The 26477-nt window shown below is 35.4% G+C and overlaps 1 protein-coding gene across 1 annotated transcript in view; it reads left to right on the top strand.

The window, feature by feature from the left end:
* ZNF804A (zinc finger protein 804A) overlaps window positions 1-26477 on the top strand; it is a 321658-nt gene that overhangs the window by 235560 nt on the left and 59621 nt on the right. Inside the window, exon 2 of the mRNA XM_032636537.1 lies at window positions 12566-12709. Within this exon, the coding sequence (XP_032492428.1) occupies window positions 12566-12709 (144 nt within the window). The remainder of the gene's footprint in view (window positions 1-12565; window positions 12710-26477) is intronic.

The following is a 26477-nucleotide window of genomic DNA, read 5'->3' as shown; positions in this document are numbered from 1 at the left end:
CTTCCATTCCCAAAATGCAGTACAATTAGAATTTGTACAAATTAGAAAACGTACAAATTTCTCATCTAATCCAAAAGAATTCATAATACCATCTTGGCCTCTAAGTAGCCTTGTTGAATTTAGTCATGGACCCTACCAGTTCAGGTTACTAGAGGGAGACTGGCTATCTTTACTGAATGGGTGTTACAAGCTTCAGGGTACTTTGAATTTTAAAATGTTTATCATTTCCTTTCAATTTTATTATTATGTAATAATAAAACCATAGTTCTGAATTTTTTGATCTATTGTATAATGCTATGTTTAAAGTAGCTAACAATGAAAACAGAAAAAAACCTGACATATAGGAAAACATTATAATTGAAAGAAATTAAATCTGAGTAACAGAAAATATTAAATAACTCATATCTAGGCTCTAGGGAATTTGTCTTGGTGAAAAACTCGAGAACAATTCCAATGATTCAACAAAATGGTCATCCCAGAAATGAGGAACTAATCTCTTTCCCTTTTTTTATTTTATTTATTTATTTATTTATTTTTTGCGGTACGCGGGCCTCTCACTGTTGTGGCCTCTCCCATTGCAGAGCACAGGCTCCGGACGCGCAGGCTCAGCGGCCATGGCTCACGGTCCCAGCCGCTCCACGGCATGTGGGATCTTCCCGGACCAGGGCACAAACCCGTATCCCCTGCATTGGCAGGCGGACTCTCAACCACTGCGCCACCAGGGAAGCCCTCTCTTTCCCTTTTAAAGAAAGATACTCAGAATATCTACTTCTTACCTTCCAGTCACTCATTGTTGTGGAAGAGCTTGGCTTCCATCTCCATCACCCAGCTGGAACCATTCTCTTCTGTATCCTTCATATCATCAGTCAAAATCTCTTGTGGTGCTGTCTCACATCTTTCAGTGCCTTCGCATCATCTCTGCCCTGGTTGCTGCTCTTTTCGTTAAGGATTTTACCTTTTCCCATCTGGAAAATACTATCCTGACGTCCAGTCTTAACTTCATACTTCTTTCATTCTCTACTTTGCTTCCTAAATGCAAATCTGATCAGCTTATTTCCTTGCTTAAAAATCTTTACTAACTTCCCATCAGCTTTTATAAACATTCAGATTTATTAGCATACATAGAAGTAAGATGTCTTCATGATCTGACCTCTGCCTCACTCTTCTATTGTTGCCACCAATTATAGTTCCTGTTGCGCACCATGCACCAAATTCTCCAGCCACACAAAGTGGCTTGCAATTTTTCAAAATTCTCATATTTCATGGCTCTATATATAATTATTTTTCTGGAATATATAATACACTGCATCCTTCTTTCATCCACTGACACCTATTCAGTTTTCAATGAATTAGGCATTATTTGAAAGACTCTACTTATGCCCTCAATGGGAGAATTGACCTACCACTGTGCACCCACAATAACCTTCTTTAGAAGTCTAAATTATTATAAAACTTATATATATCATAATAAACAAAAGCTGTCCTTCTTTTGCATCTTCATCATAATGGTGTTAATAGAAAACAGATTTCTTTTACACATATTGTGTCTCTAGGATGTACATAATACCTATAGGCACTCCATAAATAATTGTTGAATGAAGGGACTTACGTTTTACACTACCTGAAACTAGTTTTTGCTCATCATGAAGGGCAGATATTTTTACCTCTGGATGCATCATTTCTTCTCTCTATTGCAAAAGACCAAAGAATGAGCCATAACTTCATACAGAATTGACGGTGTTGATTTATATTAGTGTTACAAATCATCCTTCAGAAAATTATTGTATAGAATGCACTGAATTTTGCACAGGTGATTAGATAGCAAGGATTATGAGTATTAATCATAGTAGAAAACTAATATGTGTGTTTTGGGTATTTCAAACATGTTTTTTTTCTATCCAGTCAAATAGTGCACACCACTAACATGGTTCAAGACTATAAACAATAAATGATATGTACAACCTCCAAAAATACAGTTTATTCATTCATTTATTAAAGAAATGTTTTTTAAACACCTGTTTATCCTAGGCATTCTTTTAGGCATTGGGGATATGGCAATGAACAAAGAATATAAAGATCCTGCCTTCACAGAATGTATAATGGTGAGAAATTACAACAGATACATAATGTAATTACAAGTAGTGAATATATATATAAATGTATGTATATGCATACATATGTTTGTAATATATGTATAGTGTTATATATATATATATATAGTGCTGGGTGTAAATGCCCTCTGGAAACTGCCATGGACCAGTACTCAAAGGGATTTGTTAGATAAATAGCATAGCTCCCTGACTCCATGAATACAAAACTCTGAGGTTTGTGTTCTCCACTAGGGTCCAGAGTTTCCAACATGAACAAGCTTCATTTCCCTCTGTAGCAACCTCCTTCATAACACAATCTTTACTGACTTCCGCTCCTTAACTTTTATCCTGAGTCTTTATATTTAAAGCAGCTTTCTTGTAGACGATACATAGCCTGTTTTTTTTATCCACTGTGACAGTTTTTGTCTTATAATCGATGTAATTAAAGTGATTATTGATATAATTGATGTAATAACTACCATGTTTGTCATCGTTTTCTATTTGTTAAATTTGTTCTTTGTTTCTCTCTCTCCTGGTCTTTTTCTGCCTTTTCAGGTTTTAATTGAACAATGTATATGATTTAATTTTATCTCCTCTCAGCGTATCAATTATACTTCATTTTAACACTTTTTTAGTGGTCTATCTGGAGTTTATAGCATACATATTTACTAATCTAAGTCCACCTTTACATACCACTATACCGTTTCACATGTAGTATAGGTGCTTTTTAAGAGAGTATTCCTATTCCCCTGTCCTTTCTGACATTGCTGTGATTTACTTTACTTATTTATATGCTATAACTACCCAATTCAGTTTTGGTATTATTGTTTTAAAAACAAAGTTAACTTTTAAGTAAATTTAGATATATCCATTTTACCTTAATTTATTCCTACTATAACACTTTTCCTATATACTTTTTTTCCTGAAGTACTCCCTTCAGTGTTTCTTACAGGGAAGATTTGTTGATGATGAATTTGATGAGTTTTTATTTATCTGATAAAGGCAAAATATGAAGATTTTCTCTTTGTCTTTCTGCTGTATAAATATGATATGTCTAGGTGTTTGTTGTTGTATTGTTATTTATATCCTTTTGGTGTTTATATCCTTTTGGTGTTCTCTGAGCTTCCTAGATCTGTAATTTGGCATCTGCTGTTAATTAGGAAAAATTTCACCCATTTTTGCTTCAAATATTTCTTCTGCTCCATTCTCTCTCTCTTCTCCTTCTGGTATTTCAAATACACTTATGTTATACCTTGTGATATTATCACATAGTTCTTGGATGTCCTTCTGTTCTGGTTTCTTCTTTCCTTCCTTCCTCTTTGCATTTCAATTTGGTAAGATTATATTGACACATCTTCAAGTTCACTTTCCTCAGCTGTACCGCGTCTACTGATGAGTCCACTGAAAGTATTCTTCATTTCAGTTAGAATGTATTTTTTTTTAATATAGCAGGTTTAGAGTGTTTTTTATTTCTAACATTTTCCTTTGATTCTTTCGCAGAATTCCCATTTCTTTGTTTACATAACCCATCTACTCTTGCATGTTGTCTACTTTTCCATTAGAGACCTTAATGCATTAATCAGAGTTCTTTTGAATTCCCCAATAATTCCAACATTTAGGTAGTATCTGAGATCCAAGGCTTGTTCTAGTGCTTGTTTTTTCCCTTCAGACTGTTTTTTCTTATCTTTTAAGATGATTTGTAATTTTTTATTGAAAGCTAGACATGTATCAAGTAATAGGTCCTGAGATAAATAGATGTTTATTGTGAATATTTCTATTAATCTGTCTAAGCATTGGACTGTGTCTGTTTTCTGTAGTTATAAGCCCAAGAGGCCTGAAGTTCCTCCACTGCCCTTGATTGTATGTGCCTGTTTACTTTTCTACTCTTCTGTATACACCTCCTCAGAGAGAGTATCCTGCCATCTTTTCAGAGCTAATCCACTATTACACTGGAGCCCTATAGCTGGGTTGGTGAAGTGTGAGAGAGAGGGAGTATTCCTAAACCTTTTGATTAGACATTAATCCTTTAAGATGTCTGTGTCTCAGAGCTGTGACCATCATATGTGGTTCTCCTGTGGTAAAGCTTTTTTCTTTTCTCTCACCCCAGGCCCCCCACTCCATCTTTCAGCTATAGAATTCTCACTCTGTTTTCTCAAAGTCATGACCTGTGTTGACAATGGTGCCCCTACAACTTATGTGAGACAGAAAGATTGTAGGGAGAGTACATTCCTTCCTTGGATGGAATAAGGTCTTTCAATTGAGATGTGGAAATACTCTGTCCTTTGGGAGTAGTCTTCAGTTATAGAGAAGGTTCTTGGCTTATTTCACAACAGTTATTCTTCCCATTCACCTTCCAGGGACACAAGGGATGCTTTCTCAAATTACCACCATGAAAACCTGGTGGAATTCATGAAAGGAAAGCCTGTTTGGTGGTCCCTATAAGACTGCAGTCACCAAGAGTTTCTTTCTCACACCAGGTTTCTGTCTCACACACTGTATAATCAGCCCATGGAAATTCATCAAAGTTAACATTTAAGAGTTCCTAGCAACTCATAGCTCAGCAGCTTCTGAGCCAAGTAAGCAGATGCTAGTTGCTCTATCTCTGAATGTGACTGTCTCTTCAGATTTCGAAGTGGTATTTTGCCCTGTGGCTTCTGTTCTTTCACAGCTCCAAGAAAAATAATTGATTTTCATTTTCCATAGATTATTCTTATTGTGAGGACAAGAGTGATGACTTTCAAGCTCTGTACATGTCAGAGCTGAAACCAGAAATCTTTATCAACTTCTATTATTGTTTCCTGAGATCTCAAATAAACCCCTTGATCTCACCTCTTTGTCTCGGTGTCTATTTCTGGGAGAACCTAAGTTAGGAAAATCACTGGGACAATTTACTAGAGAAACTGCTCTGTCTTCCTTTAGATTACTCTCACAACTGAGACATAACGTATGCACCAGGACACCATTCCATGTCTTTCTTCTACCTCTCAGAGAAAATGGCTGTTGCCTGTCAATTCAAGAGATTTCTAAAATGAACAAAGTACTCTAAATTACTACCACTCATATTCTACACTGGGACCCTTTGTGGAATCTACTGATATAGAAGTCCCTTGTTGGAATTTTATATATATGAATGACATTATATCTATCTATCTCTATATCTATATTTGAACTAGAGTACTATGCACCTCAGCTAGCGTTCAGCTTCAGTACACCTGATATACATTTTCTGCCTCAAAATGAGTTCCCCCACGGCCTTGCTTTCTGAACAGGGAGACAGCAGATTGATGTTAACTTTCAGCCAACTATTAAAACATGCTGTCCCTCAGATTTCTCCAAATATGAATAGAAAATTCTAACTCAGTCTTCTGGTATTGTCTCAAGTTGTACTAAATACTAGCTTAAATTAACCACAGGGTCTAAAAAGTATAGCCATAGGCCAGGGCTTCCAGTAGGATCCATGGATGGAAAAGAAACAGATGCCTCCAAAGAGACATTATCTTGATGAGAAGGAGGATAGCCAAGTGAGATAGACAAGATTATACTTTGACTGAGACTTGGGAATCCCTACTTCTTTTACCTGAACAGGTTCTAAGGTTAGAAATCATACTGTTTATCCAGTGGTTGTTATCAGCTAAATAATCACAGCATGGAAGTAGATAAAACCTTATGAATGAACCCTCTTGCCTTGAAACTATTGTAATTCTGAAAGAAGTTGTGAATTTTGAAAAACAGTTTTATTTGCTCCCATTCTTATAAACGTGGACATTAAAATATACATTGTCCTTGCTGTTAGGTTGTACTTGAGTTAGCTCACCAGAGCTGTCTCTAGGGATATGCTGTTCAATACACAGCGTTTTTAGTAGTCAGTCTCTGCCTTCACCTTTGATGGTGGTATAGATGAGTTTGCATTTCTGTGGAATCCTTGGAAAAACCTTACATTTAAACACACATTTTAAACTATAATTCTGTTCATTGCACTTGTGACTTTTGATAAAATTGTGACTTTCTGACTCAACCCTTAGTTGTCTTTATATTCCTTAGAATTGTCTTGTTATCCATTCCTTAGCCTTTGAGGTAATAGAGCCTAGCCCTTCAGAACAGAATGACATATATTTTTTGAGACAATAGCATAGAGTTTTATCACCCAGAAAGTGGTTGCCCTCTTGCCTAATAGGGAAAGGATTTAAACCAGATAATAATAACATCAGGGAGCTTCCCTGGTGGTGCAGTTGTTGAGAGTCCGCCTGCCGATGCAGGGGACACGGGTTCATGCCCTGGTCCAGGAGGATCCCACATGCTGCGGAGCGGCTGGGCCCGTGAGCCATGGCCACTGAGCCTGCACGTATGGAGCCTGTACTCCACAATGGGAGAGGCCACAACAGTGAGAGGCCCACATACCGCAAAAAAAAAAAATAATAATAAAAATAATAATAATAATAGTAACATCAGTTTTTCCACGTGCTTCATTTGTACTCTATCTCTCCCTTATTGTTAATATAGCTTTCAGACTCCAGGGTCCAAAGGTGTTCCATAACTGTTTTCTTCCTGAATAAACTTTCTCTTCTTAACATTAAAAAGAAAGATAAAAGAGGGAAAGAATACAGAATAATGTGTCTTCTAGAAGGATGTTAAGGGAAGTCATCTTTGAGGAAAGAACATTTTAGTAGAGATCTGCCAGAAGTGAATGAGTGTTTCATGCAAACATCTGGTATAAGAACATTCCAGGGAAAGTAAGTAACAAGTCCAAGGGTCAAAGTGAATGTATAATTAAGAAAGTTTCAAAAACTTTAAGGAAAAAAGGTGGCTAAAGTAAAGTGAGAGAGAGAGAAAGAATGATAGAGGATGATGACAGAGATATAGTGTGAGTAACACGTAGAGTAGGACTTGTAGGTCATTGTAAAAATATTTATTCTGATAATGATGATGTACTATTAGGGAACTTCAAACTGAAAAATGATATCATCTAAAATTATTCTAGAAAATGTATCTTGTCAGAAAGACATTCATAGAAAGTACCAGAAAAACTGGTAATCTTCTCCCAGTTCATCTTAAAAGTCAAGTCCAGGACAAATACGACTATACAGGTAGTTTATTTATTTGGGGAATGATCCCAGGGAGCAGAACTGAAGTTCCAGAAAAGTAGAACAGATAAGAAAAGCTAATATAAGGATATACTTACTGTTTGCCACTAGTGCAAGTAACAGGTGATCTTTCTCACTGGGAATCTCTGTGGAATCTTAGAAATGTGTCTCAGAAGTGTCTGCCTGGTAGACAAAAGGGGAAATAATTTATCCTTGCGTTCTTACCCTCCACAGTGGTCGAGTGTGGACCTAAATGGTATTAACTCCTCAGCATTCCTGGGTGGTACATTTATTAGTGCTGAGTGGGAATCCACAAGCTCCCATATCATGAGTCAGAGAAGTCCCTGGATGGTAAGGGAAAGATGCCTCAACACAGCTTGGGGCAAACTGCAGTCAAGTGGTACCACATGAGGCTGCTGGAGAATGTCTCAGAACCTGTCACTTCGGTAATAACTGGAACAAGAGATACAGCCCAGAAGATGTGCAGTATTTTATAGAATGTGTAGACTATGGATTTCCAGATGAAATGTATTCTATCTCTATATCCTCTTAGAAGAGAACAGTTTTGTGATCTCTTCCTTGATTAATCTTTTCAGTACAATCAAATTTTAACAAAGATTTTTTTTCACTTTCTCTCTTTAGAGAAACTATAATGAAATTAATCCTGCATATAAATCACAAGGATGCTTTTATTCTTGATGGAGCAATAGGAGAGACAGAGACAGAGGCAGAAGGAGAAGAGAGATTTTCCAAAGTATTTTAAGTGTTAATTACATACAAATATTTTTTAGCATTGAAAATAATTATATACTAACAGTGCCCAATCTATTTATATCTTTGCAATTTTAGCTACTTTAAATAGAGTATTTCTAGCAGAAATATTGGATGTAATATATGATTACAACTACTATTTAGCAATGATCATTTATATGTAATTTGGTATTAGCTCTAAAGATGTCCCCTAAATGACTGGGTACCACAAGCCCAAACATGAGCTCAGCTACTTTAATAATAGTGTATCTCTAGTGCTGCTGGTTTCTGTTATATTTGTTTTTCATACACATGCAAAGCAAAAAAAGGGCAGTGCTAATATTCTTTATTTATTATTATTTGTCAAGTGTCTGGCAGTGCTGAGCTCTGTTAAAAGCTCTGGACATATCACAGTCAGCAAAGCAGGTGTGAATTGCTGCCCTCCTGGAGCTCACAGTCCTCAGGGAAGGTTACACAATGGCACCGAGTTATGGCTGACTTTTAAGAGAGGCTGACCATCATTTGACGTGATATGTTATGCTGATGCCAACATGAAATGCATCATTTTGGAAAAGAAAGTTTTCTCCCTTCAAAGTTCTACTTCGATACTATTCATTTTGTTTTTTGGTTTTTTTTATTTTTTGTTTTTTTCAGTACGCGGGCTTCTCACTGCTGTGGCCTCTTCCGTTGCGGAGCACAGGCTCTGGACACACAGGCTCAGCGGCCATGGGTCACGGGCCCAGCCGCTCCGCGGCATGTGGGATCTTCCCGGACCGGGGCATGAACCCGTGTCCCCTGCATCGGCAGGCGGACTCTCAACCACTGCACCACCAGGGAAGCCCTATTCATTTTAAATATAGGGTAGATGGAATGGCCCTGTGACTGTGGATAAACCATCAACTTCCTTTTCAATTTGCTGTTCTGCAAAAATCATTGCACTGCACAGTTGCTAAGGTTGCATATTAAAAGATTCTTGACTTTATAACTTTGGAATTACATACTGCTTTCCTGAAAATAAAGATTCAAACTTTACTGCTTTTAGATATATGTAAAATGTGATGGGTTTGGATGACTTGACCAGCTACAAGAAGTTCACCCCTTCTTCACTCTCTGCCATCATACTCAGTGGAGCATTCGGAAGTGTGTACATAATTGAACAGAATGTGTTTGCCTGATAGAGGGGGAAAATTTGAGGTTGAGGAGGATATATGAGCAGCTGTGTTCCTCTTTCATCTTATTCAAATGTATTTCTTATCTTCTGCAGGGGGATGGCTGTGTTGAATATGCGTATATTGTGCTTTACAATACCAGTCCATGCTTCTTTCAACACCATCCACAGTGGAGAAGGAGAGGGGCCAGGGGACACTGGGCATGTCAGCCTCGCGAGGGCTAATTTTGTCTACATACAAACTTAAAAAATGTTTTTCTTGGCATTGAAAGCCTTGGTTCCTAAGCCCCTTCTCCCTCTTCACACACACAACAGCTACCCTTTCCTCATCTTCCAGGATCCTCCAGTTTACAAACATTTTTTTAAGTGTATAATCAATGACGGTACATATGACTCTTTTCCTTATGACACATTCAATAACCAAATGTTCTATTCTACTAATGTTTTCTAGAACACAGCCCTTACTTCTTCCTACAGTTTATATCAAGTTGAAATTTCTAGCCTAAAAATGATTCTTCCTGTGAAATTATTTGCAACCTTAACTTCAACTATGCCATGTTTCTTTTAATATCTTAGAGGAAGATACAGAGACAAAGCAAGAGGGCAAACACATGCCAAAATATTAACAATGATTTCATTAAAGTGAAGGCTTTATAAGAGTTTATTGTCATCTTCTTGTTCTGAACATTTTTCAGGATGTGAGGTATAATCAAAAAAATTCAGAAAACTAAAATACAATGAGGATTAAAACAAAGAGAGGGAAGACCTATAGCACAAAAGAGACTAAGAATCATATGAGATGACGGTAACATATGGGCCTTATTTGAACAAACTATTTTAAAATATTAGAAAATTAGAGTTATTCGAACACACTGACTGGATATTTGATGATAGTAAGGAATGATTGTGGGACTTTGTTTGTTTGTTTAGGTCTGATACTGATTTCATGATGATATTTTTTAAAAGTTCTTCTATTTTAGAGATACATACTGAAAGATGTACAGAAAGCATTGTATGAATTTAGGAATGTCTTTAAAAATTATCTGAGGCAGGGGAAAGGATATGAGGTAGGAGAGGATAAAATGAAAGAAAGTTGACCCTAAGGTGATAATTGTTGAAGTTGAGTGATGGGTATGTGGGGGTTATTATACTGTACTCTCTACTTTGTTTTCTGCTTAAAAATTTAAACATAATGGAGTGCTATGGATCAGATTATTTGGGTTCAAATATGAGCTGCACATTTATTCATTATATATCTTTGAGTTAGATATTGAACTTTCCTGTGATTTAGTACTCTCACCTGTAAAATGAGGAAATGTCTAGAATGCACATCTCTATCATTTTAATCATGATTGAATGAGTTAATGCATACAAACTCTTAATCGGTGACTGACCCTAAACAAGCACTGAATAAATGTCAGCTATTATTTTTAGATTTGTTTTTCTCTTTCAAATCTAGGCTAAGGCTAATGCTTTTGAAGAATGCAATTTACCTAAGAATCTCAATTTGCTTTCCTCAAAATGTTCCCACTTTTGTGGAATGAAAAATTAAGAAACAATTATTGCTTCTCTGGACGAATATCAATCTTAGGAAGACAAAATAAACCCAAAAAAACCCCCTTACACCAAAATAAGAAATAACCAAAAATTTAGAGAGAGGAAGTAGCTTAACTGTAATTATAAGTAATGGGGAGAATCAACTAGTTTGCAAAGAAATTACTATTCTAAAATATTGTTTTGAAAGCTAATTCTGCTTTGAACCAAAGACTGTTGCCATTATAATAAGCTCACATTGATTAGAATTTTATCTCTGCTTTGTACGCTTTAGCCATGAAATCATAGTACTTAATTATTGTTTCATTTAAATTGGATAATCCACAAAGTATTATTTTCAAGAGTTTGTAAAAATTCAGTAAGCAGTTTAGATCTATGAGACTCATTTTCATCTTTTTAAACCAACTTTTTTAAAACATATTGGATGCAGTCAAAAAGAATAAAGGGGAATATTTCACAAATCTGCTGAGAAATGGTAAATTTTTCAAATTGACAACTCATATATGAACAATTTGAACAATTTTGCAATTTATCACCTCTTGCTGTGCAGTTGATAAAACTAATCAAAGATAATGACGAATCACTGTCTTTAAAGTGAGAAAGAGGGCCATGTATATACAGACTATGGCAAAGGCATTATGCATTACTACAAAGTATACTACAAGTTATACATATGAATGATGGTGTACATTATGATATGATGTGTACACAAATATATAGCACAATAAAGTAAGGAAAGTATTAATCACTTATTAAATTACAATTAGTAAACCACTTTCAAATTTTGTAGAAGCAATTTAAACATTCAAACTATGAGTTCTTTCTAGACTGTATATTTAGTGAGAGGACGATTGTCATTGACATAGGGAAGACTGTGCCGTTTCATCTCCAAATCCTTGTGCCTGAACAAGTGAGTGTCTTATGGTAACACATAAGAGGCCTGAATATGTAGTTATTTTGAATTTTAAAGAAGTTGAGCATGAGACAATATGTAAATTAGAAACGTAATATATTCTAAGGTAGGGATCGAAGTTTAGGTTTTCTTTATATCAGCACTTCAGTGAAAGACTTGGACAGTGTTTCAACATGTAATATTTATTCACGTCTGGCAACATCAACATTTAAGGAAGCATGAAATAGCAAGTAAATTTAGATTTAAGAAAACCTAAGACCTACAAACATTTTGCTATTTTATGCTTTGTAAATGAAAGCTAATGATAATCACTGCATTTTTCATATTTTCAGGAGTTTGATTGTATAGTCATCTTTATTTACTATCAGCATGGTGAAAGTCATCTGTTATACAGTTTACGTCTTTTCAGTTTAGGTAAATAACTTGCAGAAAAGAATCTCATTTTCCAAAGACTAGAGAATTTTTAAAAGTTCAACCAAAATTGATATGGGTCAAGATGAAAACGTTAGTCAAATGAAAGCTACTTGGGATGAATAAGTTGCAAACAAGCAAACAAAAAAAGCAATCTTGAATATTTGCATACCAATATGGACCTCTTCATAAAGGACATATTTTAGATGTTGTTCAGGATTTTAAAATTTTATGTTAGCTAAATCATTGCCAGAAATCGACAGTTGAATCAACAGCTATATGAGTTTCATATTTTTTTCTGTGCTAACATAGCACAGGAACTTGTTTAAGCAAGGGCTTCTATTTCTTTCTGTGATTTGTTTTTCCTCTCCATATTTCTACTATTCTTTCATCATTTATTTTGACTTCTTCTGTTAATCTTTAATTTTCTTTAACTGATAATTTCTCCTAATTTGGTTTGCTGCTATTTGCTTTATTTTTCTCTTTCTCAGTTATATTATTTTTAATTTTAATTACTATACTAAAGCTGTCAACTGTCAGAAGAAAGGAAACTCAGAGGAAAACTAATTGCTTCCTTCCTTGAAATTTTATTTTTCAGGATTATGCTGAGAAGGAGAACAGCATAGCAAAAGCTCTGGAAGATCTGAAGGCCAATTTTTACTGTGAACTCTGTGACAAGCAGTACTATAAGCATCAGGAGTTTGACAATCACATTAATTCATATGGCCATGCCCACAAGCAGGTAAGAAAGAGGTATCAAAAAACCTCTAATATTTCTGAACTTTTGTAATAATTTGAATTGTGTAGACTGTATAAATATAATATTTTTTCTTTGCTGTGCAGTTTTTAAAGATGTCAATCTGGGGTGATAATTTGATGACTTACAATGAAAGACATTTTTTAAAAAGCACCAAAAGTAAAGTCAGAAGTAAATAACCAATATAAAGAAATACCATTCAGTTGCCTTTTAGTAACAGTAATTTGAAAATTACATTCTTCAGGTGGTGAGCCTCTATATTTCAAATTTATTAATTTCTAAATATGTTAATCAACTAAAAATATTGACCAGATATAAATGATGTTATTCATAGTTCTTTATGGAAGGCATTTCCCATTTAAACATATGAGAAACAAGTTTTGGTATGGTAAAACCAATCTAGGGTTACTGGTTAAATAAATATGTATATGATTTAGTTTATTTTAATACTATTTCATTTACCTATTGATGGAAAATCCAAGATTGATTTTTTTCAACACTGTATGTAAAGATTAGTTTAAAATAGTGACATCAGAAGTGACATTAATAATATAGATTCTGTTTTTCTCATATGATTTACTTATATCAATGCAACTGCATACATTGTTTAGCTTACTTGACATAATTCAGTATGCTTAGTTATTGTCAACTTATAAATACTTTCCTTTTTAGCCATCACTCACAAATATCATCCAAATGTCATTTTGGTATTAATAAAAGGTACATTTTTTACCCATGAACTTACACTAACTTTCCATTAACATTTACCATAAATATGAAAGAGTAGGGGGAAATGATTACATTAATTACTTATGGACCAATGACATGTATTTTCTTTTGTTGTCAGTTTTTCCATTCTCTCATAACAACAAAACTGTGCTTGGGGAGGCTGTTGCAGGGAGAACATTACCCTCTGCTTACATATGTCACTGATTAATGCTGACTAAATTTAATGATCTGCCCTTGCATTTCTTTTCCTGGTAGTAGACCCACAAGCACACCAGTTAATGAAAAGGTTTTGATGGAAATATCATTCCTTTTCTTACATAAAAACACATTCATATAAGTATATCATTGCTTGATTTGAACATTAAATCCATCAGGAAATAGTATTGATTTCATTCTATGGTAACTTTCACGTGCTTTATAAAAAGATTCTGGAATGCTGTTCCCGATGTAACTCTAAGAAAGTTGTTCCTCTGATTTTTCCTAATATCTTCCTGTATTCCTTACAAGAGTGCAAAGATGGAGTGTTATTTTATCAGCAAGGTATTAAAATGCATTTATAATTTCTTTTTGGCTTCACTTATGAATAATCATTTCCTATTAGCAACTAAAAACAAACATATGTATGTTTCATGGTGTAAACTAGGTATTTGGAAATGTGTGTGTATGTATACGTGTATTTTAAGAATATCTTACTAGCTACATCTTAATGTCTTTGCCAAAGAATGCTTTGTTCAAACATAGGTTGTCTGGAGGATCAAATTCACTTAGATTATCAGAGGACCTTTCCATTTCCATATTCCAAATGAAGTTAAGATACTATATACTGTACACAGATAAACTAAGGGAATTCAGGATAAATTTGGTTTGTTCTTTTGAAGGTCTGGTCACTTGATACTACTCAGGGGCAGCAGGCTCTGGAGATAGACTATCTAAATGGCCATGAATTCTAGTAAATAGCAGAGTCTTAACTGATTAATTTAACATTAGACTATGTTACAGTAGCTGAAAATACTTAAAATCTATATGATCATTGTATTCCCTCTCCATAGGATTGTGGCACATGTTTGAGACTATCTTCCTAAAGAATGCACTCCCTTTTCTGAACAGAAACTTTATCCCAATGACAGCTCTGTTTTTACCACAGGATTCCCAAACCTTGGCCACTTCGAATTAAGTAGAGGGGAACAAAATTTGGAGGTGGGCAATTCAGATATTTTTCTCCTAAGAACTGGAACCAAGGTAAACAAACAAAACACAAACCAAAAAATCGTATCACACAAGACCTTCAAGATGGCAGAGGAGTAAGACGTGGAGATCACCTTCCCCCCAACAAATACATCAGAAATACATCTACCTGTGGAACAACTCCTACAGAACACCTACTGAACACTAGCAGAAGACCTCAGACTTCCCAAAAGGCAAGAAACTCCCCACGTACCTGGGTAGGGCAAAAGAAAGAAGAAAAAACAGAAACAAAAGAATAGGGATGGGACCTACACCTCTGGGAGGGAGCTGTGAAGGGGTAAAGTTTCCACACACTAAGAGACGGGGGTGGGGGTGGGGCGGGGGGGAAGCTTCGGAGCCACGGAGATCTCAGCAACAGGGGTGAAGACGGCAAAGCGGAGAGATTCCCGCACAGAGGATTGGTGCCGACCACCACTCACCAACCTGAGAGGCTTGTCTGCTCACCCGCCTGGGTGGGTGGGGGCTGGGAGCTGAGGCTCAGGCTTCTGAGGTCAGACCCCAGAGAGGGGACTGGGGTTGGCTGCGTGAACACAGCCTGAAGAGGGCTGGTGCACCACAGCTAGCCGGGAGGGAGTCCAGGAAAAAGTCTGGAACTGCCTAAGAGGCAAGAAGCCATTGTTTCAGGGTGCACGAGGAGAGGGGATTCAGAGCAACGCCTAAATGAGCTTCAGAGACGGACGCGAGCCACGGCTATCAGCGTGGACACCAGAGACGGGCATGAAACGCTAAGGCTGCTGCTGCAGCCACCAAGAAACCTGTGTGCAAGCGCAGGTCACTATCCACACCTACCCAGCCAGGAGCCTGTGCAGCCCACCATTGCCAGGGTCCCGTGACCCAGAGAGGGCTTCCCCGGGAGAACACACAGCACTCCTCAGGCTGGTGCAATGTCACATCGGCCTCTGCCACCACAGGCTTGCCCCACATTCCATACCCCTCCCTCCGCCCAGCCTGAGTGAGCAGCTGCTATTTTAACCACGTCCTGTCTGAGCAAAGAACAGACGCCCTTAGGCGACTTACATGCAGAGGCAGGGCCAGATCCATAGCTCAACCCCAGGAGCTGTGTGAACAAAGAAGAGAAAGGGAAATTTCTCCAAGCAGCCTCAGGAGCAGCGGATTAAATCTCCACAATCACCTTGATGTACCCTGCATTTGTGGAATACCCGAATATACAATGAATCATCCCAAAATTGAGGTGGTGGACGTTGGGAGCAACTGTAGATTTGGGGTTTGTTTTCTATACCTAATTTGTTTCTGGTTTTATGTTTATCTCAGTTTAGTATTTAGAGTTTATTATCATTGGTAGATTTGTTTATTGATTTGGTTGCTCTCTTACTTTTTAAAAAAAATTATGTATATATACTTTCCTTTTTCTCTTTTTGTGAGTGTGTATGTGTATGCTTCTTTGTGTGATTTTGTCTGTATAGCTTTGCTTTTACCATTTGTCCTAGGGTTCTGACTGTCCCTTTTTTTTCTTTTTTTTAGTATTGTTTTTAATGCTTGCTATCACTGGTGAATTTGTTTTTTGGTTTGGTAGCTTTCTTCTTTCTTTCCTTCTTCCTTTTTTTTCCTCTTTTGTCAATGACTTTTTATTTTTTTATTTTTAATAATTATTTTATTTTTTATTTTAATAACTTTATTTTAGCTTTTTCTTTCTTTCTTTCCTTCTTTTTTTCTTCCTTGCTTCCTTTCTTTCTTTCTTTCTTCCTTCCTTTCATTCTTCCTTTCTTTTTTTCTTTGTTTTTTTCTCCCTTTTCTTCTGAGCTGTGTGTCTTGGTGCTCCAGCTGGGTGTCAGCCCTCTGCCTCTGAGGTGGGAGAGCCAAGTTCAGGACATTGGTCTACCAGAGACCTCCCAGCACCACATAATATCAAACAGCGAAAGCTCTCCCAGAGATCTCTATCTCAATGCTAAGACCCAGCTCCACTCAACGAACAGCAAGCTACAGTGCTGGACACCCTATGTCAAACAACTATGAAGACAGGAGCACAACTCCCCCATTAGCAGAGAGGCTGCCTAAAATCATAAGGTCACAGACACCCCAAAACACACCACTGGACACGGTCCTTCCCACCAGAAGGACAAGATCCAGCCTCATCCACCAGAACACAGGCAACAGTTCCCTGCACCAGGAGGGCTACACAACCCACTGAACAAACCTTACCCACTGGGGGCAGACACCAAAAACAACAGGAGCTATGAACCGGCAGCCTGCGAAAGAGAGACCCCAAACACAATAAGTTAAGCAAAATGAGAAAATAGAGAAACACACAGTAGATGAAGGAGCAAGATAAAAACCCACCAGACAAAACAAGTGAAGAGGAAATAGGCAGTCTACCTGAAAAAGGAATTCAGAGTAATCATAGTTAACATGATCCAAAATCTTGGAAATAGAATGGAGAAAATATATGAAATGTTTGACAAGGACGTAGAAGAACTAAACAGCAAACAAACAATCATGAACAACACAATAAATGAAATTTTAAATTCTCTACAAGGAATCAATGGCAGAATAACTGAGGCAGAAGAAGCGATAAGTGACCTGAAAGATAAAATAATAGAAATAACTATCGCAGAGCAGAATAAAGAAAAAAGAATGAAAAGAATTGAGGACAGTCTCAGAGACCCCTGGAGCATGATTAAACACACAAACATTCGAATTATAGGGGTGTCAGAAGAAGAAGAGGAAAAGAAAGAGACTGAGAAAATATTTGAAGAGATTATAGTTGAAAACTTCCCTAATATAAGAAAGGAAATAGTCAAGTCCCAGAAGAACAGAGAGCCCCATACAGGATAAATCCAAGGAGAAACATGCCAAGACACATATTAATCAAATGATCAAAAATTAAATACAAAGAAAAAATATTAAAAGCAGTAAGGGAAAAACAACAAATAACATACAAGGGAATCTTCATAAGGCTAACAGCTGATCTTTCAGCAGAAACTCTGCAAGCCAGAAGGAAGTGGCAGGACATATTTAAAGTGATGAAAAGGAAGAACCTACAACCAAGATTACTGTACCCAGCAAGGATCTCATTCAGATTTGATGGAGAAATTAAAACCATTACAGAGAAGCAACAGCTAAGAGAATACAGCACCACCAAACCAGCTTTACAAAAAGTGCTAAAGGAACTTCTCCAGGCAAGAAACACAAAAGAGGGAAAAGACCTACAATAACAAACCCAAAATGATCAAGAAAATGGTAATAGGAACATACCTATCGATAACTACGTTAAATGTAAATGGATTAAATGCTCCAAGCAAAAGACATACACTGGCTGAATGCATACAAAAACAAGACCCATATATATGCTGTCTGCAAGAGACCCACTTCAGATCTAGGGACACATATAAACTGAAAGTGAGGGGATGGAAAAAGATATTCCATGCAAATGGAAATCAAAATACAGCTGGAGTAGCAATTTACATATCAGACAAAATAGAATTTAAAATAAAGACTATTAAAAGAGACAAAGAAGGACACTACATAACGATCAAGTGATCAATCCAAGAAGAAGCTATAACAATTGCAAATATTTATGCACCCAACATAGGAGCACCTCAATACATAAGGCAAATTCTAACATCCATAAAAGAGGAAATTGACAGTAACCCAACAATAGTAGGAGACTTTAACACCCCACTTTTACCAATGGACAGATCATCCAAAATGAAAATAAATAAGGAAACACATGTTTGAAATGACACATTAAACAAGATGGACTTAATTGATATTTATAGGACATTTCATCCAAAAACAACAGAATACACTTTCTTCTCAAGTGCTCATGGAACATTCTCCAGGATAGATCATATCTTGGGTCACACATCAAGCCTTGGTAAATTTAAGAAAATTAAAGTTGTATCAAGTATCTTTTCTGGCCACAATGCTATGAGATTAGATATCAATTACAGGAAAAAATCTGTATAAAATACAGACACATGAAGGCTAAATAATACACTACTTAATAATGAAGAGATCAATGAAGGAGTCAAAGAAGAAATCAAAACATACATAGAAACAAATGCAATGAAAACATGACAACCCAAATCCTACGGGATGCAGGAAAAGCAGTTCTAGGATGGAAGTTTATAGCAATACAATCCTACCTCAAGAAACAAGAAGCATCTCAAATAAACAACCTAACCTTACACCTAAAGCAATTAGAGAAAGAAGAACAAGAAAACACCAAAGTTAGCAGAAGGAAAGAAATCATAAAGATCAGAGCAGGAATAAACGAAAATGAAATGAAGGAAACAAGAGCAAAGATCAATAAAACTAAAAGCTTGTTCTTTGGGAAGATAAACAAAATTGATTAACCATTAACCAGTCTAATCAAGAAAAAAAGGGAGAAGACTCAAATCAATAGAATTAGAAATGAAAATGGAGAAGTAACAACAGACACTGCAGAAATACAAAGGATCATGAGAGATTACTACAAGCAACTATATGCCAATAAAATCGACAACCTTAAAAAAATGGACAAATTCTTAGAAAAGCACAACCTTTCGAGACAGAACCAGGAAGAAACAGAAAATATAAAGACACAAATCACAAGCACTGAAATTGAAACTGTGATTAAAAATCTTCCAACAAACAAAAGCCCAGGACCAGAAGGATTCACAGGTGAACTCTATCAAACATTTAGAGAAGAGCTAACAGCTATCCTTCTCAAACTCTTCCAAAATATAGCAGAGGGAAGAACACTCCCAAACTCATTCTGCGACACCACCATCACCTTGATACCAAAACCAGGTAACAGTGTCACAAAGAAAGAAAACTAATAGCATTGATGAGGCCAATAGCATTGATGAACATAGATGCAAAAATTCTCAACAAGACACTAGCAAACGGAATCCGACAGTACTTTAAAAGAATCATACACCATGATCAAGTGGGATTTATCCCAAGAATGCAAGGTTTCTTCAATATACGCAAATCAATCAATATGATAAACCATATTAACAAATTGAAGGAGAAAAACCATATGATCATCTCAATAGATGTGGAAAAAGCTTTTGACAAAATTCAACACCCATTTATGATAAAAACCTTCCAGAAAGTAGGCATAGAGGGAACTTACCTCAACATAATAAAGGCCATATACAACAAATCCACACCCAATATCATTCTCAATGGTGAAAAACTGAAACCATTTCCTCTAAGATCAGGAACAAGACAAGGTTGTCCATTCTCACCACTATTATTCAACATAGTTTTGGGAGTTTTAGCCTCGGCAACCAGAGAAGAAAAAGAAATAAAAGGAATCCAAATTGGAAAAGAAGAAGTAAAGCTGTCACTGTTTGTAGATGACATGATACTATACATAGAGAATCCTAAAGATGCTACCAGAAAACTACTAAAGCTAATCAATGAATTTGGTAAAGTAGCAGGATACAAAATTAATGCACAAAAATCTCTTGCATTCCTGTACACTAATGATGAAAAATCTGAAAGTGAAATTAAGAAACTCTCCCATTTACCATTGCAACAATAACAATAAAATACCTAGGAATAAACCTACCTAAGGAGACAAAAGACCTGTATGCAGAAAACTATAACACACTGATGAAAGAAATTAAAGATGATACAAAGAGATGGAGATATATACCATGTTCTTGGATTGGAAGAATCAACATTGTGAAAATGACTATATTACCCAAAGCAATCTACAGATTCAATGCAATCCCTATCAAACTACCAATGGCATTTTTCACAGAACTAGAACAAAAAATTTCACAATTTGTATGGAAACACAAAAGACCCCATATAGCCAAAGGAATCTTGAGAAAGAAATATGGAGCTGGAGGAATCAGGTTCTGTGACTTCAGACTATACTACAAAGCTACAGTAGTCAAGACAGTATGGTACTGACATAAAAACAGAAATATAGGTAAATGGAACAGGATAGAAAGCCCAGAGATTAACTCATGCACATATGGTCACCTTATTTTTGTTAAAGGAGGCAAGAATATACAGTGGAGAAAAGACAGCTGCTTCAATAAGTCGTGCTGGGAAAAGTGGACAGCTGCACGTAAAAGAATGAAATTAGAATACTCCCTAGCACCATACACAAAAATAAACTTAAAATGTATTAAAAATCTAAATGTAAGGCCAGACACTCTAATACTCTTAGAGGAAAACATAGGCAGACCACTCTATGACATAAATCATAGCAAGATCCTTTTTGACCCACCTCCTAGAGAAATGGAAATAAGAAGAAAAATAAACAAATGGGACTGAATGAAACTTAAAAGCTTTTACACAGCAAAGGAAAACTTAAACAAGATGAAAAGACAACCCTCAGAATGGGAGAAAATATTTGCAAATGAAGCAACTGACAAAGGATTAATTTCCAAAATATACAAGCAGCTCATGTAGTGCAATATCAAAAAAAACAAAAAACCCAATCCAAAAATGGGCAGAAGACCTAAATAGACAAAGAAGATAAACAGATTGCCAACAAACACATGAAAGGATGTCCAACATCACTAATCATCAGAGAAATGCAAATCAAAACTACAATGCAGTATCACCTCAAACTGGTCAGAATGGCCATCATCAAAAAATCTACAAACAGTAAATGCTAGATAGGGTGTGGGGAAAAGGGAACCCTCTTGTACTGTTGGTGGGAATGTAAATTGATACAGCCACTATGGAGAATTGTATGTAGGTTCCTTAAAAATCTAAAAATAGAACTACCATATGATCCAGCAATCCCACTACTGGGCATATACCCTGAGAAAGCCATAATTCAAAAAGAGACATGTACCACAATGTTCATTGCAGCACTATTTACAATCGCCAGGACATGGAAGCAATCTAAGTGTCCATCAACAGATGAATGGATAAAGAAGATGTGGCACATATATACAATGGAATATTACTCAGCCATAAAAAAAACGAAATTGAGTTATTTGTAGTGAGGTGGGGGGACCTAGAGTCTGTCATACAGAGTGAAGTAAGTCAGAAAGTGAAAAACAAATACCGTATGCTAACACATATATATGGAATCTAAGAAAAAAAAAAGAAAAATGCTTCTGAAGAGCCTAAGGGCACAACAGGAATAAAGACGCAGATGTTGAAAATGGACTTGAGTACACCGGGAGGGGGAAGGGTAAGCTGGGACAAAGTGAGAGAGTGGCATGGACATACATACACTACCAAATGTAAAATTAATAACTGGTGGGAAGCAGCTACATAGCACAGGGAGATCAGCTCAGTGCTTTGTGACCACCTAGAGTGGTGGAATAGGGAGGGTGGGAGGGAGATGCAAGAGCGAGGATATATGGGGATATATGTATATGTATAGCTGATTCACTTTGTTTTAAAGCAGAAGCTAGCACAACATTGTAAAGCAATTTTACTCCATAAAGATGTTAAAAAAAAAAACAAAAACAAAAAAAGCCTGTCTACTCTCTGATTATGTCTGAACCTAACACTTTACATATGTAATCCTCTGCTGTGGCTAAATGCATTAAAAAGTTGAGAAAACTGGTTTGCTTAAATAGAGGACAAAATAAGCACACAGAAAATGAGGTCTATGTGGCCATGTGACAATTGAAGGAAACAGTATGGAAATAAGAATTTTGATTTTGAATGGCTTTCAGAAAAATAAGCAGTATTTCCATTAACTGATATGCAGATCCTTTCCTTGGATTCTGAGAGATATTTCAGCTTGGTATTAATAAATGAACTTAACAGGAAAAATAAAACCAAACCCTAGCTTAATATTTTTACTTGTGCCCTAAAAAGCAAAACAAAAATAAACTCTTAGTAAAATACTAACCTATCTCAGTAGCAAAGCAACTTTTTTGGTCTCCTATAGAAAACACCTACATAAGAAATATTTATACTCAAAGTCCATATAACTTAACTTTCAGGTAAGAAAACCTACTTGTGATTAGGACACTTCTTGCATGGAATTAGAAAAAGACAAAGAGACCACTCATCTCATACATTCTTTACCTCCAGAGATATGATTCTAAGGACCACCTGATACAGGGCAAAAGGTGGGGGGGGGTGGTTACTGGTGGAATGAACCCTAGTCCTGCCACTACTTGCCTTGGGTAAAATGAGCAAAGGCTCATGTAATTCTATTACTAATTCTTAGGAGGAATAAATGAGAGAATGCACATGAACACACTTTTCAAAGTGTAAAAAAATAGTAAAAGTTCAGTATTTAATTAGTTTTTATTATACTACGTACTAAAATTTTTCTCCTAAAATGTTTGGGACACTGACAGCTTGCCTCTGAGACTTCCTTTATGTAGGCTTCCCCAAAGTATCTATTTTTACTTCAAAAAGGCTAATAGAGTCTGAAATGTAGACAGATAATCTTGACCTATGAGCTGTTTTGCCTGCCTCATGTATCTTTGCAAATTCATGTATGGCAGAGTATGTGTTGCATTTGAACTCTAAGCTTCAAAGAAAAGTCTGTTTCTCTCATCCACATGCTCCTCGGATAACTTCAGAATCTCTCTTGTGCTTTTATTGCTAAGACTTGCTAACAGAGAGTTAAAAAGAGGAGGAGGCTCAGGTGTATGGAGGTGATCACGGTAGTTCACAATTTAGACTTCATTTTTGCAATATTTTCTTTTTACCTTAAAACTTGAAAGCCTTTGGATTGTAACCTTTTAATGACAAGGATTGTTTCCTTTATGTCTTCATCCCTCACAACATCTAATGCAGCATTTTTCACAGTTTACACACCAAATCAATGCTTCCTATATAAATAAATGTAAAAAGGCCAGAGTCAAATTCCTTTTGAGGTTTTGTAATAAACTGCAGCTTCGAGGTAGGTAAGAGTTTCAAAAGAATAAAATTATTTATTTATAGATTTATACTTAGATGAAACTAATTGTGAGGAGAATACTATTTATGAGGATGAAGTGACTAAGTTGGACGAGTATCTTGAATGCTTCCACATTCATGAGTATTTTTCCTTTATAAAGTATTGTTACTGATTATAATATAGCAACAATTTAAATAGCATATATTATGTGTATTCTTCAAAGTGTTTCGTATCTTTTTAACATCAATGTATTTTGGATTTGTATTGTGAGTGTTTTTTTCTGTGAGAAAATTATTAAAAGCAAATAGCACTTTTAGAACTACCTCAGAGGTTTCACTTTCAGTAGGGTAGCACACAAGATGCTCCAAAGGACTCTTGTGCTATAAAACAAATAGATCCTCTACAATACAAATTTTTAACTGATTTGCTGAGTTTCTAGGAAGGATGATATCTCTAAAGACCATGGGGTGAGGAAGTGCTGAGGAGTGGGAAGCTACTGGCTAAAACCTGGGCATGCAGTAATAATAAACTACAAAACGTGGAACTGAATGAAGAGTAAATCACACTACGAGCTTTGTAGTTTGGAAATGAACCATGGTCAGCAGTTGGTAAACTTTGACTAAGACTTCTGGATTAAAATGAATATTGCCCCTAGTTCTTGACTGAAACATATACAAATTACTCTTGAAAAAAAAGCAACCTTGATTTAGATTTTCCATTGAATATGGTTAACAAAATCAGGGATCATAATCAAAGATCAAAAACTCTAATCAAAATCTCAATATTTTTTAATATTGAACTTTACAAACTGATTGCACAATTTATATGTAAGAATGAATACAATTCTAAAAAGGCAACTAAAAGTCGGAAGATTTGTCCTGCTGGATGCCAAGACTATTATATACAGCTCTATTGTCGCAGACTTGGACAGATTGATTAATGGAACAGAATCTAGAGCTGTGACGTAAAAATCCACTTATGTTTGAAAATTTGTTAAATAACAGAGGCAGAAAGCACCTCAGTGGTAAAAAGATACACTTTCCAGACAATAGTATGTGATGATTAGTTATCTATATTTTTTTTAAAAAGAGATTGACTCCTTCTTCACACAATAAATGAACAATCAAGCAATATCAATGTCAGATGAATTAAAGAGTTTAAAATAAAAATAAAAACTTGTAAAAATTTAGAACAGTATTGTGGGAAATATTTTTAAGACTTCAGAGTAATACACAAGTATATGTTAAATAAGGCATTGAAAGCACAAAGCATTGTAGAAAAGATTGGTAAGTTTAACTACATCAAAAATAATATTTTATCACAAGAAATTTTCAGTAAAGAAAGTAAAACCACAAGCCAGAAATTGGGAAAATATATTTGTAATATATATACCAAGAAAGACTTTGTGTTCGGATCTTATTAAAAATATGAATTCATGAGAAAAAGAAAAACAACCCAGTAGAAAACTGGACCAAAATATGGTGGAAATTTACAAAGAAGAAACACTAAAGACCCATAAATATATTACAAATTGGTCAAAAATGAGCAATAATTTTGTACCCACCAAATTGGAAAAAATAAAATTTGATGATCTCAGGTGATAATGATGTGTGTCAATGGAAAATCTTACACATCATTTGTGAAAGTATGAATTGATCTGGCAACTCAGGAAAACAATCTTACAAATTTATATATTAACATACTGAAACAAAACAAAAGCCTCTTAATAAAATAACTATGAACAACAAAATTTGAAAATAAATTGTGATGTATTCACACAATGCAAAATTATTCTGTAGTTCAAATAAACTAACTTTAGGTAAATATAACATGAAAGAATCTTAGAAATGTAATATTGATTGAACAAAAAGTTGTGAAAGACTGCACACTTTTTATTTTGACCAGAAAAAAAATGTAATGCTACTGTTTTTAAGTTTATAAACATGTGATCTATCCCTCTTTGGGAAATGGAAAATGGTGAATATGAAACTCAAGATGGTGGTTACTTCAAGGAGTGAAGTAGGGTGATGTGATACCAAAGGATCACATGAGTATATGAAATATGTTCTAATTCTTAAACTGGAGAATGGGGTCAGGGTTATTCAGTTTAATATAATGCTTCATACAATTGCACATATAAAATACTATGGACTGAATCATTAAACAAAGAAATATCATAGTCAAACAAATATGTTCTCAAAGTCTCAAACTATTCCATCATAGTTATAGAAGCTGTCTTAATTGCAGTGAAGTAGTAATTCAATATTAAATGGAGAATTATAATTGAAGTTATTATTAACTTTTCCATGTGCCATTCAAATATTTCACCATTTTTTTAAGAAAGCACATCTCCCCTGTTTATCAGGATCATCTTGCTTGTTAAACTTCAACGAATATGGGAAAATAAAGTTTTCCAGGAAAAGACAAAAAAGGTAGAGATACATTTCCATTGCTCTTTCTCTCATTATCATTTGACCACATGAGCCCTCAATATTAATGTAAGAAGTGCACAATTTTTTATCATATTTATGTTTTTATAGCATTCTTTATTCAAAAGCCCAGAGAAGCACAGGATTTTATTAACATGCATAAAATCTAATTATATGTAGATAAGTGACAGTTTAAATGCAAATCATTATTTTAACCTACATAAACATACAAAATAATAGTTAATTTATTATTTTAAAAACAGAATTAGTTTTTCATAACAGAAAATACAGTATTTTAAGGATAACTATACATCCCAATATCCTACAACAGTCTCACTTTATATCCATCATCCTGGTTTAATTATTAATAGAGTCCTTATTTAAGTAATAAATAACATGGTTGCAATAGATATGTTTATTGAAAAACAGCAACATTTTTCGCTACATTTTAGAAAGATGAAAGTTTAAAGGAAATGGCATAGTAAGCCTGATCCTTCATTTAAGTTATATATTTACCCAAACTTAGAAATGTCAAAGGGAACTTTTTAAAAAGTCTAAA

The sequence above is a fragment of the Phocoena sinus genome, chromosome 7, assembly GCF_008692025.1.
Source record: "Phocoena sinus isolate mPhoSin1 chromosome 7, mPhoSin1.pri, whole genome shotgun sequence".
Lineage (NCBI taxonomy): Eukaryota > Metazoa > Chordata > Mammalia > Artiodactyla > Phocoenidae > Phocoena > Phocoena sinus.
The sequence above is the reverse complement of the archived record's forward strand: the minus strand, read 5'-3'. Positions and strand labels throughout refer to the sequence as shown.